Source organism: Poromitra crassiceps (genome assembly GCF_964638095.1).
Source record: "Poromitra crassiceps genome assembly, chromosome: 4".
In the NCBI taxonomy this organism is placed as follows: Eukaryota; Metazoa; Chordata; class Actinopteri; order Beryciformes; family Melamphaidae; genus Poromitra; species Poromitra crassiceps.
The window spans coordinates 13,528,669-13,542,383 of NC_139626.1; the positions used below are offsets into that span (position 1 = coordinate 13,528,669).

At 45.2% G+C, this 13,715-nt stretch overlaps 1 protein-coding gene across 1 annotated transcript in view; it reads right to left on the reverse strand.

Annotated features, from left to right (window-relative positions):
• Window positions 1–13,715, reverse strand: part of grid2ipb (glutamate receptor, ionotropic, delta 2 (Grid2) interacting protein, b) — a gene marked incomplete at both ends in the record, with an annotated part of 65,376 nt that overhangs the window by 16,378 nt on the left and 35,283 nt on the right. Inside the window, 6 exons of the mRNA XM_083635770.1 lie at window positions 93–180; window positions 1,347–1,496; window positions 2,196–2,522; window positions 6,704–6,898; window positions 8,215–8,412; window positions 12,169–12,213. Coding sequence (XP_083491896.1) covers window positions 93–180; window positions 1,347–1,496; window positions 2,196–2,522; window positions 6,704–6,898; window positions 8,215–8,412; window positions 12,169–12,213 — 1,003 coding nt within the window. The remainder of the gene's footprint in view (window positions 1–92; window positions 181–1,346; window positions 1,497–2,195; window positions 2,523–6,703; window positions 6,899–8,214; window positions 8,413–12,168; window positions 12,214–13,715) is intronic.

The following is a 13,715-nucleotide window of genomic DNA, read 5'->3' on the forward strand; positions in this document are numbered from 1 at the left end:
ATGCCATTCACATGAACAGTATCAGCTACAGTATAATTAAGGCAGCATGTTTCTAAGCAGGTCCAGGGTGAACAGAACACAAAACAACTTACTGGATCTGCGCTGAGTCCCAAAGTGCAGCTCCAAGTCCAGATACTTCACCATGTCACTCAGCTTGTCATAGTCTGAGTCCTCTCCCAGCTAAACATCAACAAACACACAAAAAAGTGTGACAGTTCGCTACTCTCCTCTCAGATAGGATGTTATGATTGTTTATATGTATTATAAATGTATATCTGTTTGTATTTTTGATGGCTGTCATTGAGAGAAATGGGGGTTGGCTCAGGAAATGACGTTAAGGGCTGGTATTTAATTAGCCTGGCAAACGACGATCGCTCTCTCATGAAATCGACGTAGAAGAGGAGCCAGACAGTTGCTTGCTCGGAGTCCCCATTCTGTCTTTCTTTGATGTCACGTTATTTACCATTGTGTGTTTTGAGTTTTGTAACGCGTCTAAATGATCAGAAGTAGAGTTGTCGATCTCCACTCATCCTCAACCGCTTGAGCTGTCCCGAGGAAGAGCGCCTCAACATCACACCTGGGCCGGACTGCGATAGCTGCGCCAGGTGAGCAACCCTTTCCATTCTCTTTGATGACAGCCGTATTTCTTTCATGTTACAGAGTTGCGGTGCCATTTGTTTGCCCCTAGACTCGAGCTTATAACCGAACTTGTAATATTTGGGGGCTCGTCTGGGATAATCGTCCGGGGCTCGTCCGGCGGATCTTCCGCCCGGGACTTCCACTTCCGCGCAGCGGTGCCTTTTAAAAACATACATTGCGTCGCTTTTATTTTGAAAATTCTTGTATATTCACTTACGTTCGGGACCGGAACTCTTATATTCGCCGGTACAACAACAGTGCGGCACTGCGCGGAGGCGGAAGTCCGGGGCAGAAGATCCACGCTGTACAGGAAGCCTCAAAAAAAGGTACCTATTTCACATGCTGAAATAGACTCTGGGTTCCCAGATTGATGTAGATATGATTTGTATAAAAACAAGTTTCTATGATAATCACATTTTGTACATAATGAAAGACACATGTAAACCCTGTGAATTTGAAAAAGTAATGTCTTTCTTTATTTCCAAAACATTTGGAAAAGCCCATAAATCATAGATTTATCGCATTGTTTCCTCACAGTGTAACAATTTTGCCTGATACGATAACCGATATTAACATTGCGACATCGGACCGATGTTAAAAAATTACTAACACCAGCCGATACCGATATGATTGCAGATATATCGTGCATCCCCAGAACGTAGTTAATGAAACTTTAGTTTAGTTCAATTTAGTCCGGTCTGACTCACCTGACCCCAGATGGTTCCCTCAGAGTTCTCCACCTGCTCCCAGCGCAGCCTCTTCACAGACATGTGGTTGGTGTCTGAGGCGTGGGGGCTGGGGGGCAGCGGAGGGGGGGCGCAGGGTGGGGGCAGGGGAGGTGGAGGGGGTGGAGCGACCTTGGAGAGCGAGAAGACAAGATATATATTTATTTTATCATTCACAAGATGGTTGTTTTTTTCAACATCCTGTGTCACATACCTCGTGGCCCGGGCCAACCGTCCGTCACCACAATACACCTAAACACAATACACACACAACACACCTAAACACACAATACACACACAACACAACAACACCCTTAAACACACAATACACACACAACACAACAACACCCCTAAACACACAATACACACACAACACAACACCCCTAAAAACACAATACACACACAACACAACAACACCCTTAAACACACAATACACACACAACACACACAACAGACCTTCAAAATAAAAGCCCAGCACCTTCAAAATAAAAGCACAGGACCTTCAAAATAAAAGCCCAGCACCTTCAAAACAAAAGGCCAGAACCTTCCAAATAAAAGCACAGGACCTTCAAAATAAAAGCCCAGCACCTTCAAAACAAAAGCCCAGAACCTTCTAAATAAAAGCCCGAAAACTGAAACTGCTGATAACCACCATCGTGTGATCGTTTAGCGCGATACGAGTGTCTTGTTAAGTCAATCCAGATCAAGGGAACAGATCCTGGATCTGTTTGTCTTGATTCGTAGTACAGGGCCCTGGGCCGGAGTGTGTGTGTTGTACCAAAACACATTTTATTTAAAGTTTCCTGAGAAAATAAAAAATAGGGTTGTTACCTGCTGTGACTGGCGCTCCTGCCGTACGGCTTCGTAGGTCTTAGAGTGTGTGGGGAGGCTGGAGTGGGAGAGGGCAGGGGGAGCTTGGCTCAGACAGTGCCCTGGGCCGAGGCTGTCGTCCTGCAGGCACGGGGGCAGCGGGCCCTGGTAGCTGTGCTGGTGGTGCAGCTGGTGGTGGCGCTGTAGGACCACCTGGCTAGGCCTGAGCAGCTGGGGGGATGGCTGGCAGACAGGCTGCGGCTGGCTGGTTTGACGTGGAAGGCGGCTGGGGCGGGACGGCTGGGGCGAGCGGTGGGACGTCAGGTGGGACAGTCGGGTGGAGGTGGCCTGGAAGTTGAGCTGAACATTTAATCAGAAAAAAAACAATCGAAAACGCAACAAGCACTTCTGCAATTTTCAAATTGCAGAGGCAGGGGCGCAGCCAGGGATTTTGGGCCCCATGAAAGGATACCATATCGGGCCCACCGATGCCGCTGTCCATAGGGCGGCGGCGAAAAATTCTTTGAAGCCCGATTTGGAGGAATATCTTATTTTAAATTAATATTCAGATTAGACTATTGTAATGTCATTATTTTTGCCCTTTCTTACTCACCTCCATATCATCTATACCAGCTCTCCTTGCCCTGTTGAATCAGCATGCTCTCTCTCTCCCTCTCTCTCTCTCTCTGTCTCTCTCTCTCTCTCTCTCCCTCTTTGCTCTGAATACCCCAGAGTGAACAAAGAAATACTATCAGTAAACTAATGACTTAGAAAGAATATTGATACACATATGGGCCCCTATCGTTGCATCGGCGCAGTTTCTAGGCCGAGCGGCAGGCGCAGATCAAAGCAGTGGGCGTGGAAAGGCGCACTTGATATCGTCGTGCTGGCGCTAGATGCAGCCCAAAGCATTACAACCACGCCTTTTAGGCGTAAAATTATGCACCGTCATGCTCATTGGATAAGTGCAATAAACGAATCGCACGCTTGCCTTTTTAGCTCCAATTCCAGTGATCCCGCAAAACCAGACGAAAGCCAAACGCTCTGCCCCCCCCCCCCCTCTCTTCATCCAGCCTGTCTGTCTGCATTATAGGCTATTATTCCATATTATTATGCTTCTCAAACCAATCTAACTGCAGTTTCAATACTGCAAGCATGTAAATACGCTACACTATAGCAAGATCAAAGTGAAAATAATGTACTAAACGCATCAGCTAGAAAAATATAGCCTATTAGATTGGTGAAAGTTTGTCCAGAAAGATATCGTTTTCTCTCCCCTGCTGCAGGTAGAATGATGCACATAAATATACCCTACATTATGTAAAGTCATTGCATAAATGTGTTTTTATTGTAAAACTAAATGTGGAGTAGGGCGAAGTTATTGGAGCGCACATCACAGTATAGCAGATGACAGTAGAAGCTTCCGAAGCGCGTTCCGCTGTCACTTACCTAAATCACGTTAAATCCACACAGGGTATATATAGGCTCAAGAGGACATATATGTTTCACATAGGGTGGTGTTTCATTTCATGTTTTATTTGGTCCAATATTGAAATGTTCGACAATTGCAGGTTGTCTTACCATTACACATTATTTTAGATCTACCTTTTATATCTATTTCGGCTCTATTTAGTAGCGAAATGGAGGACCCAATTGCATGCTGGGAGTGGACATTCACAGGCAGTAAACTTACAACTGCTATTTCCTATGGGAAGCTGGGTGCTGCGTGGCTGCTATGTGTTGTGTCTGTTTGAGCGAGGGAGTCAGAGAGAGAGAGAGAAGGGTGACTCAGAGGCAGAAGAGCACTGGCGCACTGAATACGCCTGGTTTCAGAGAGAGACAGAGAAGGGTGACAGGGGAGAGGCACAAGTGCACTGGCGCAGTGAATAGGCCTGGTTTTCAAAGGCGCAAAGCGCTAAATTTAAGGCAGGTGCCAAGATATCAGTACGCCGAGATTTAAGGCCGACACGCCCACTTTGGCCCATTCTGGGGCTGCGCCACGCCCATTCGGCCTAAAGCGCATTTGGCAGCCTAAAGCCATATTGATATCGTCCCAAAACAGGCGCAAGGCACGTTTTTTTGCGTTTAAGGCCCGTTTTAGCGCCGAAGGCTTGTGGGAGAATAGGGCCCATGGAGTCCAACAGGAGTCTGTTATTATAGACTGTTGTAGGCCAGGGACAACTGATTTAGTATGAATGGCTTGCAAAAAAAGAAATCCCTGCATTGATTAAATATTGGCTAGAAGAGGAGCGAAATATAAACACTCTCTTTTCTGTGAAGTAACAGCCTATTTCACTATGGACTAACAGCTTAATTTCCAGTATGGATATACAAAAGTTGAATAACATTCACTAGGACAGTTCTATGGTTAGGACAAGACAAGAGTGTCACTATAAACTCTCAGACCCTGTAAGTCCACTGAGTAGGAAATTATTATGTAGGACTAGTATAGTATAGCCATCACAGAAAAAAAAAAAAAAAAAAAGGCTTCTTGGAGATTTGGACAATATCACAGCATCATGTTCGATTTAACATACATTATCTTTAATATCACAATCATCATTGTATCCATAATGTTTATTACTCTTATGGAGCAGAGGAAAGTTTTGGAGAGTAGATGGAGAATGCAGATGTCATGTCAGATCCAAAGAGATCTGACATCTCAGAGCAAAGGTTTGTAACTAATTGAATTACTACTTATTTTTCGTTCTCAGGCTTTCATATATTTCTGCTTACTTGTAAAGTGGAAAGCCCTCCTTCTTATGAACAAAATAAGGTATAGCACTCTATGGTTTTGTAGAAATGTGAATATCTAAACACTAATCATTCTGATTGTGATTCCATAGCGCAAGCGTTACACACGGGGAAACCACATTAAACTATTTCGAAATACTCGGGCAGGGGAGGGGGTGCCTATCTAAAATACCTTAAATGTCAATGACAACTTTGACCATTTAATTTGTTTAATTGGCTCTCTTGATCTCTCTCATGATGATGCTGCTGCTGCCTGATCTAACTCACTATGCATTTCTGATAGAAGCCAGCAGGGCAGGCAGTTCTGCGTGGTTTGGGGCGGACTTGAGGCAGGACTGAACCATTTTATGATTTTTTTTTGCCAAAATACAATAAAAATTCCAGAGTCTTAAATGTTTTTAGGGCCCCTGTCAGTCAAGGGCCCTTGCAATCGTCCACGGTTTCCTATACAATACTGTGCCCCTGCGCAGAGGCACCAATTAATTACCAAGTCCAAAATAGACTTCTAAAGATGTTATTTTAGTGCTGCAGGTAATCTTTGGTTAAAAAAGAGAATAGGCCAGCACACACAAAATGTCCTTTCAAAAGTGTAATCATCTGGGACAGACAGCACAGCAGCAACGGACGTTTCAGCCAAAAGGCCTTCTTCAGCGTTCCACAACTTTTGAAAGGACATTTTGTGTGTGCTGGCCTGTTCTCTATTTTAATCAGTCCCTGTTGGCCCTGCACCTAAGTTTTCTCATTGGATTGTGTGTGCTTGCTATTGGTGAGTCCACGTAATCTTTGGTCCATGGATCAAATTCAATATTGGTGACAACTTTTCATCATACTCAAATTCAGTAAATCCTGCAAACTGTATCAATGTATTTTCATAAACAAAATTAAAACAATGATGTGATGATATGAATTGCAATTTAAATCGCAATAGCAATATTCCATCAATCTCAATTAGATTTTTGTGTGTGTGAATATCCTTCAGCCCTACATCACACATTTTAAATCTACAGTATTACACAGTAAATATTGAACAGAAGCTTGCCTTTATTTTTATTTTATCGCAAATCAAATCACATCTGTCAGAAAAACTGCAACAGACGCTTTTCACAGCAGCCACTTTGTGTCTCAAGGCAGGGTAGATAAAGGTGTAACCAATAACCTTAATGATGGTTTCCCCTGAGCACGGTGGCTCAGTGGTAGAGCTGTCGCCTCACAGTCAGAAGGTCCTGAGTTCGATTCTCGCCTGGGACACTGTGGGCGCTGTGGTTGTGTTCCCCCCCATATCTTCAGTGCCTACTGCCCAGGTGGGGTATCTCGTCGTAAGGGCCTTTCTCTCTGTGTGGAGTTTGCATGTTCTCCCCGTGCTCAGGGGGGTTCCTCCGTATATAACCCCCCCACTAAAAACATGCAGAAGATCAGAAGTTGGTCCCCGGGCGCTGTACGAGAAAGCGACCACTGCTCCTGGCCTGCCCCCCGGAGGAAAGGACATGCCTGGATGGGTTAAATGCAGAGGACACTTTTCACCGGCCACCGTCAGCATGAGTGTGTTGTGGCCGCATGCATGTGTTGTGGTGTTCGTGTGACAATAAAAGACGGGGCTTGTCCCGTTACGAGAGAGAGTTTCCAACTTCCATTCCATTCAGGTGTTTCAGTGCCTGGGGCAGGGCCCTCCTTAATGTTGTTGGTTCCACCTGTGTTTACCCTGCCTTGAGACACAAAATTGCTGCTGTGAAAAGGGTCCAATAGATTTTTCCCCAAATCGTTCGGCCCTACAGTACCTGGAAGCGCTGGTGCCGCTCCAGCATCTGGTCCCGGGTCCCGAGCACCGTGTGGAGGGGGGGCAGGCTGGACAGGAAGGCCCTGGGAGGGGGTGGAGGGGGCGGGATGATGGGGTGCTGTGGCTGGAAGGCCACGCGGCCACCGCGGGGGACGGGCTCCGGGGAGAAGCGCACGGGCGGCAGGGGGTCGGTGAACTGGAAGTCAAGTCAAGTTTATTTGTATAGCCCTAATTCACAAGCATGTCTCAGAGGGCTTTACAGAGCCCATGTCTAGCTAAGCACAATCAAAAACAGGATTGAACAATCTTATATTAGAGAGAGAGGAAGAGAGATGGGGGTGAGATAATGGGGGGAGGGGGAGAAAGGGGAGAGAGGGGGAGAGAAGGGAGAGAGAGAGGGGGAGAAGGGAGAGAGATAGAGAGAGAGGGGAGAGAAGGGAGAGAGAGAGGGAAGAGAAGGGAGAGAGATAGAGAGAGAGGGGAGAGAAGGGAGAGAGAGAGGGAAGAGAAGGGAGAGAGAGAGGGGAGAGAGGGGAGAGAGATAGAGAGAGAGGGGAGAGAAGGGAGAGAGATAGAGAGAGAGGGGAGAGAAGGGAGAGAGATAGAGAGGGGAGAGAAGGGAGAGAGAGAGGGAAGAGAAGGGAGAGAGATAGAGAGAGAGGGGAGAGAACGGAGAGAGATAGAGAGAGAGGGGAGAGAAGGGAGAGAGATAGAGACGGGAGAGAAGGGAGAGAGAGGGAAGAGAAGGGAGAGAGATAGAGAGAGAGGGGAGAGAAGGGAGAGAGATAGAGGGGGGAGAGAAGGGAGAGAGAGAGGGAAGAGAATGGAGAGAGATAGAGAGAGAGGGGAGAGAGGTAGAGAGAGAGGGGAGAGAAGGGAGAGAGATAGAGAGGGGAGAGAAGAGAGAGAGAGAGGGAAGAGAAGGGAGAGAGGGGGGGAAGAGAAGGGAGAGAGGGGAGAGAAGGGAGAGAGAGAGGGGAGAGAAGGGAGAGAGGGGGGAGAGAAGGGAGAGAGAGAGGGGAGATAAGGGAGAGAGGGGAGATAAGGGAGAGAGGGGGAAGAGAAGGGAGAGAGGGGGGAGAGAAGGGAGAGGGGGGGGAGAGAAGGGAGAGAGAGAGGGGAGAGAAGGGAGAGAGAGGGGGAGAGAAGGGAGAGAGGGGGGGAGAAGGGAGAGAGAGAGGGGAGAGAAGGGAGAGAGGGGGGGAGAAGGAAGAGAGATAGAGAGAGGGGAGAGAAAGGAGAGAGAGGGGAGAGAAGGGAGAGAGAGGGGGAGAAGGGAGAGAGATAGAGAGAGAGGAGATAGGGGGAGAGAAGGGAGCGAGAGATGGAAGAGAACAGGGGGGGAGGGAGAGAGAGAAGAGAGAGCAGAACAAACAGGGTATACTGGGGCTGGGCGATACAGTTGAAATCAATATCACAATCATCACAGGGGTCATTCTCGATACCAATGTCAATAAGGTTCATGTAAGCAAAGTCACGTTTAGTAATCAAATGATCATATATTATAATGACCTGGAAGGGGGGCGGGATGGGGGTCTGGAAGGGCGGTGGGGGTGGGGGGCTCTGGGTGGGGGGCGGGGGGATGGGCTCTGAGCCTGAGGAGGTGGAGAGGGAGCTGCTGCTGCTGCTGCTGCTGCTGCTGAGCTGAGCAGGCACCAAGCCCACAGCCAGGTCCTGCTCCGCAAGGTCCTGGTCCTCATGAAAACTCATCTGGAGAGGAGAGAGGCACTGTCACAGCCCTTCCTCACCACTGTTGGCCAGTAACCATTTTATTACTTTCCCCAGTAACTACCGTAACTAGTCGCTAGTTACTGGGGTACTAGTGTAACTGTTTCGCAAGTCGCTCACTTTTGCTGCTATTATCTCAAGTCAGTCAGCTACGGTTAGCTACTGTTAAGACCATGTAATGTTTACAACCAGTTTAATCATGGAAAAGTCAACTATATCTTCTTATCTTTCTAACGACATATCGTTTTAATCATTTACTTTAGATTTGTCTTTGCCATAGTCAGGAAAACGATGATATTTGCGGGTCATTTAGCATTGCGCTAGTATAACCCTGAGTCGGTCACCTGATGCCATGCGAACGTAAATGCAGTCAAGGCATTAGCAAATGATTGTCAAACATCGCCCAAGCTCGTCCCACGGCTTTCTCTCACCAAATCACTTTCCTAAACTATTTGGACATTTAAATTGCTGTGTATTCATATGAAATTTGACATGTAGATTGTTAGACAGGTCTAAAGTAATTCCACAACACTAGCTGGTGCTCGCTGAAATTAACATCCTCACAAAAGATCGGAAATTGCATCAGACCGGATGTGACCAGCTGAGGATAATAGGTGAACGACTCAGGAAACACTTACTGTACTATAGAGACACTGCATGAAATAGGCCACGCCCATCACGGGGGAAAAGCTCCGTTCACTTCCACACAACAGCGTCATATTCCTTGAATTAAACATATCTAAAAGCTGTTGTGTGCTGGGCTGCGCAGACAACAAATGTGAAAAATCGCCAGTTAAAGCTTTTTTGTACTCCCGAGCAGAACAAGGAAGCCATTGAGAATTGGCAACAAGAAAAATGTGGATGTCTAGTGTTCATCTTCCATATATACGATCTTTATGTGCAACACCCGACCATGCACACGACATAGGAGAACGCCAGGATTGGACGGTAGTTTGTTTTCTCCCCCGTTTTGGGCGTGGTTTCTGAATGATGACGCGCTCCGCAGTGTCTCTATGGTGATGTAAGGGATTACAATTTCCAAAACAGTAATTATATTACACCTACTAATCTCAAGCTACTGCATTATTTTCTCCAGCACTTGCACAGCGCTAAAAACAAAGTGTGGAAGTGTGGCTAGGTGAGACTAAAGACAAAGTGTGGAGGTGTGGCTAGGTGAGACTAAAAACAAAGTGTGGAGGTGTGGCTAGGTGAGACAAAGTGTGCAGGTGTGGCTAGGTGAGCCTAAAAACATCGTGTGGAGGTGTGGCTAGGTGAGACTAAAAACAAAGTGTGGAGGTGTGGCTAGGTGAGACTAAGTGTGGAGGTGTGGCTAGGTGAGACTAAAAACAAAGTGTGGAGGTGTGGCTAGGTGAAACAAAGTGTGGAGGTGTGGCTAGGTGAAACAAAGTGTGGAGGTGTGGCTAGGTGAGACTAAGTGTGGAGGTGTGGCTAGGTGAAACAAAGTGTGGAGGTGTGGCTAGCTGAGACTAAGTGTGGAGGTGTGGCTAGGTGAGATTAAAAACAAAGTGTGGAGGTGTGGCTAGGTGAGACTAAGTGTGGAGGTGTGGCTCGGTGAGACTAAAAACAAAGTGTGGAGGTGTGGCTAGGTGAGGCAAAGTGTGGAGGTGTGGCTAGGTGAGACTAAGTGTGGAGGTGTGGCTAGGTGAGACTAAAAACAAAGTGTGGAGGTGTGACTAGGTGAAACAAAGTGTGGAGGTGTGGCTAGGTGAAACAAAGTGTGGAGGTGTGGCTAGGTGAAACAAAGTGTGGAGGTGTGGCTAGGTGAGACTAAGTGTGGAGGTGTGGCTAGGTGAGACTAAAAACAAAGTGTGGAGGTGTGGCTAGGTGAAACAAAGTGTGGAGGTGTGGCTAGGTGAGACTAAGTGTGGAGGTGTGGCTAGGTGAGACTAAAAACAAAGTGTGGAGGTGTGGCTAGGTGAAACAAAGTGTGGAGGTGTGGCTAGGTGAAACAAAGTGTGGAGGTGTGGCTAGGTGAGACTAAAAACAAAGTGTGGAGGTGTGGCCAGGTGAAACAAAGTGTGGAGGTGTGGCTAGGTGAAACAAAGTGTGGAGGTGTGGCTAGGTGAGACTAAGTGTGGAGGTGTGGCTAGGTGAGACTAAAAACAAAGTGTGGAGGTGTGGCTAGGTGAAACAAAGTGTGGAGGTGTGGCTAGGTGAGACTAAGTGTGGAGGTGTGGCTAGGTGAGACTAAAAACAAAGTGTGGAGGTGTGGCTAGGTGAAACAAAGTGTGGAGGTGTGGCTAGGTGAGACTAAAAACAAAGTGTGGAGGTGTGGCCAGGTGAAACAAAGTGTGGAGGTGTGGCTAGGTGAGACTAAGTGTGGAGGTGTGGCTAGGTGAGACTAAAAACAAAGTGTGGAGGTGTGGCTAGGTGAAACAAAGTGTGGAGGTGTGGCTAGGTGAGACTAAAAACAAAGTGTGGAGGTATGGCTAGGTGAGACAAAGTGTGGAGGTGTGGCTAGGTGAGACTAAAAACAAAGTGTGGAGGTGTGGCTAGGTGAGACAACTGAGTCGTTTTTTGTCCTATAGGCAAATAAATAAAAAGTATGCAGTTTGGCTGATTGTTGACTCCCCCTGTAAGATTAATTATAGCTCCAATAAATCGGATTCAGTTCTAAAACGAGCTGGCTAAACAGGTTGTACGTCACTTTTTCAGAAGCGGGTAGTGAAAGTAATAGTAAAGCAGTGAGTTACTTTCGAAACCAAGTAATAAGTAAACAACATGGTAATAGGGGTGTAATAATAGTATAATAATAATATGAGTGTTTCCTGTAGCGGTTCCCTTTGCAGTTGGGTTTGGGTTTGGCCATGGTTAGGCGTAGTGGTGCCTGGAGGAGATTGGCACTCTCCTGAGAGCACTTTTCTAGTTACCATTTGTTCAGACCTTGTTACCCTATTACATGTCATATATAGAGGGTATGCATGTAATCAGCCTAGATAACTGACACCTGCTGCTCAGGGAGGAACTTGACACTCATTCCCGATTGAGGTGGCGTGTTCCAGTGGGTGTGCATACCCTCTATACCAGATATACCCATTGTTAACACCAAGCTATTACCCAGTTATTACTTCTTTATTCTCACACTATTACCCCCTCTTTCCATGTTGTTACCGAGCTGTAATGTAAAGTGCTAGCCAAATCCTCTGTACCTTTTCCTCTTGCTCTTACAGTATATCCTGGTCTATTCTCTCTATGGTACATGATGATTTCTATTTTCTGACATTTATTGTCAGGTTGATCTGGGAAATGAGGCTTCTACTGTTGCACTTAATGTGGTTAAGTTGTTCTGGATATGAGCTTTAGCTAAATCTTTAAAATGTAAGGCAAAAACCTATTCAAAAAACACTTACCTTCAGTTGAACTAGCTTCTGAAGCTCTACCCATACAGTATCGAACATGCAAAATGTGTAATGTTGTTTTTCCTTCACTCAGTTTACTGCAAACTACTGTAAACTATTAAAATAACCCATTGCAGTATGTACTGTATATACAGTATAATATACTGCATATACAGTGTACAGTATATATTTTATATACAGTACACAACCATCATGAGAAACGCAAACACAGCTGTTTGTTTCATGACATGCATGTTTTTTTTTATCTTTCTCTCCACACAACTTATTATATTATAATATTATAATCAGAAATAGGTAGATATAATAAGTCTCTACTGTATAACACTAAGTACGTTAATCATTATTATTTTTTACTTACAGGCACCCCTCTTCTTCTGAAACCATGACAACCACCTTGATATATCTGTTCATGTGACACAAGTCCAAGTTCATTGTAGCATACATTAGAGTTACTCTAATGTAAACATGCAACACTACAATTAATGATGTCACTACCACTTAATGATGTCTACGATGTGTCAACATAAGCCTTAGCAAGCATCTGTACTTCCAAATACACAAATAATTGCTTATTAAAAATGCTGTGTGAAGCACTTTAACAGCAATAATAAATTAAATATATTAGACTTTAGTGTAAGTATTGTAAACAAAAAAAAGATAATTGAGAAGATTGGAAGATTCTAGTGGTGTATACACTGCATTTCTGTGCCAGGCACGTGTGTTCCACCTACATGTGGATTCACACTCATGTTCAGTCCGGACTCAGACTTGGATTCGGGGTAATGGGGACTCGAGTCGGACTCTTCTTCTGGTGACTCGGACTCAAACACAGGGGACTTGAGACTCGACTCGGACTAGAGATAGTGGCTTGACTACAACACTGTTGTGAGCTACCAGGTCGGATTTGAAGGGGGATTTGTTGGATTGCTTTACGACACAAAAGAGAAAAAGGGGTCTGTTTTTCCAGAGCAAAAGCTTTCAGAGTTTTTCAGAGTGAAATGCCGATGGCGAAATCACCTCCATCAGGAAAGTGAAAGAGAAAACCTTTAACAGAACAATCAACATCCTGTTTGTAACAGCAAGCAACAGGGTTTATGGGAAATGTGGTCTTATTTTGAGAAACACAATATGAGACAGAGGCTACCAAATGTCTCAACCGTGGTCTCATTTGTTTACAGTAAATACATTTATACCAAGGTATCACAATAAATGTGACAATGATATATTGATATTTAAAAATGCTACACACAGCACCTTTCAATTAAAACATAAATAATTAAGAAATCACTATTAAATATTTTCATTATGGCTACTTCTCTATAACAGGGTATAAACCAACCACCTTAAAGGAAGAGGCCAACATGTTTGGGAGATTCACCTATTTGCCATCTTCCCGAGAGTAAGACAAGAAGATACGTAGATGTCCTTTTCTTCTCTGTGTGTGATGGTAAGACAAGAAGATACGTAGATGTCCTTCTCTTCTCTGTGTGTGATAGTAAGACAAGAAGATATGTAGATGTCCTTCTCTTCTCTGTGTGTGATAGTAAGACAAGAAGGTAGATGTCCGTCTCTTCTCTGTGTGTGATAGTAAGACAAGAAGATATGTAGATGTCCTTCTCTTCTCTGTGTGTGATAGTAAGACAAGAAGATATGTAGATGTCCTTCTCTTCTCTGTGTGTGATAGTAAGACAAGAAGATATGTAGATGTCCTTCTCTTCTCTGTGTGTGATAGTAAGACAAGAAGGTAGATGTCCGTCTCTTCTCTGTGTGTGATAGTAAGACAAGAAGGTAGATGTCCGTCTCTTCTCTGTGTGTGATAGTAAGACAAGAAGGTAGATGTCCGTCTCTTCTCTGTGTGTGATAGTAAGACAAGAAGATATGTAGATGTCCTTCTCTTCTCTGTGT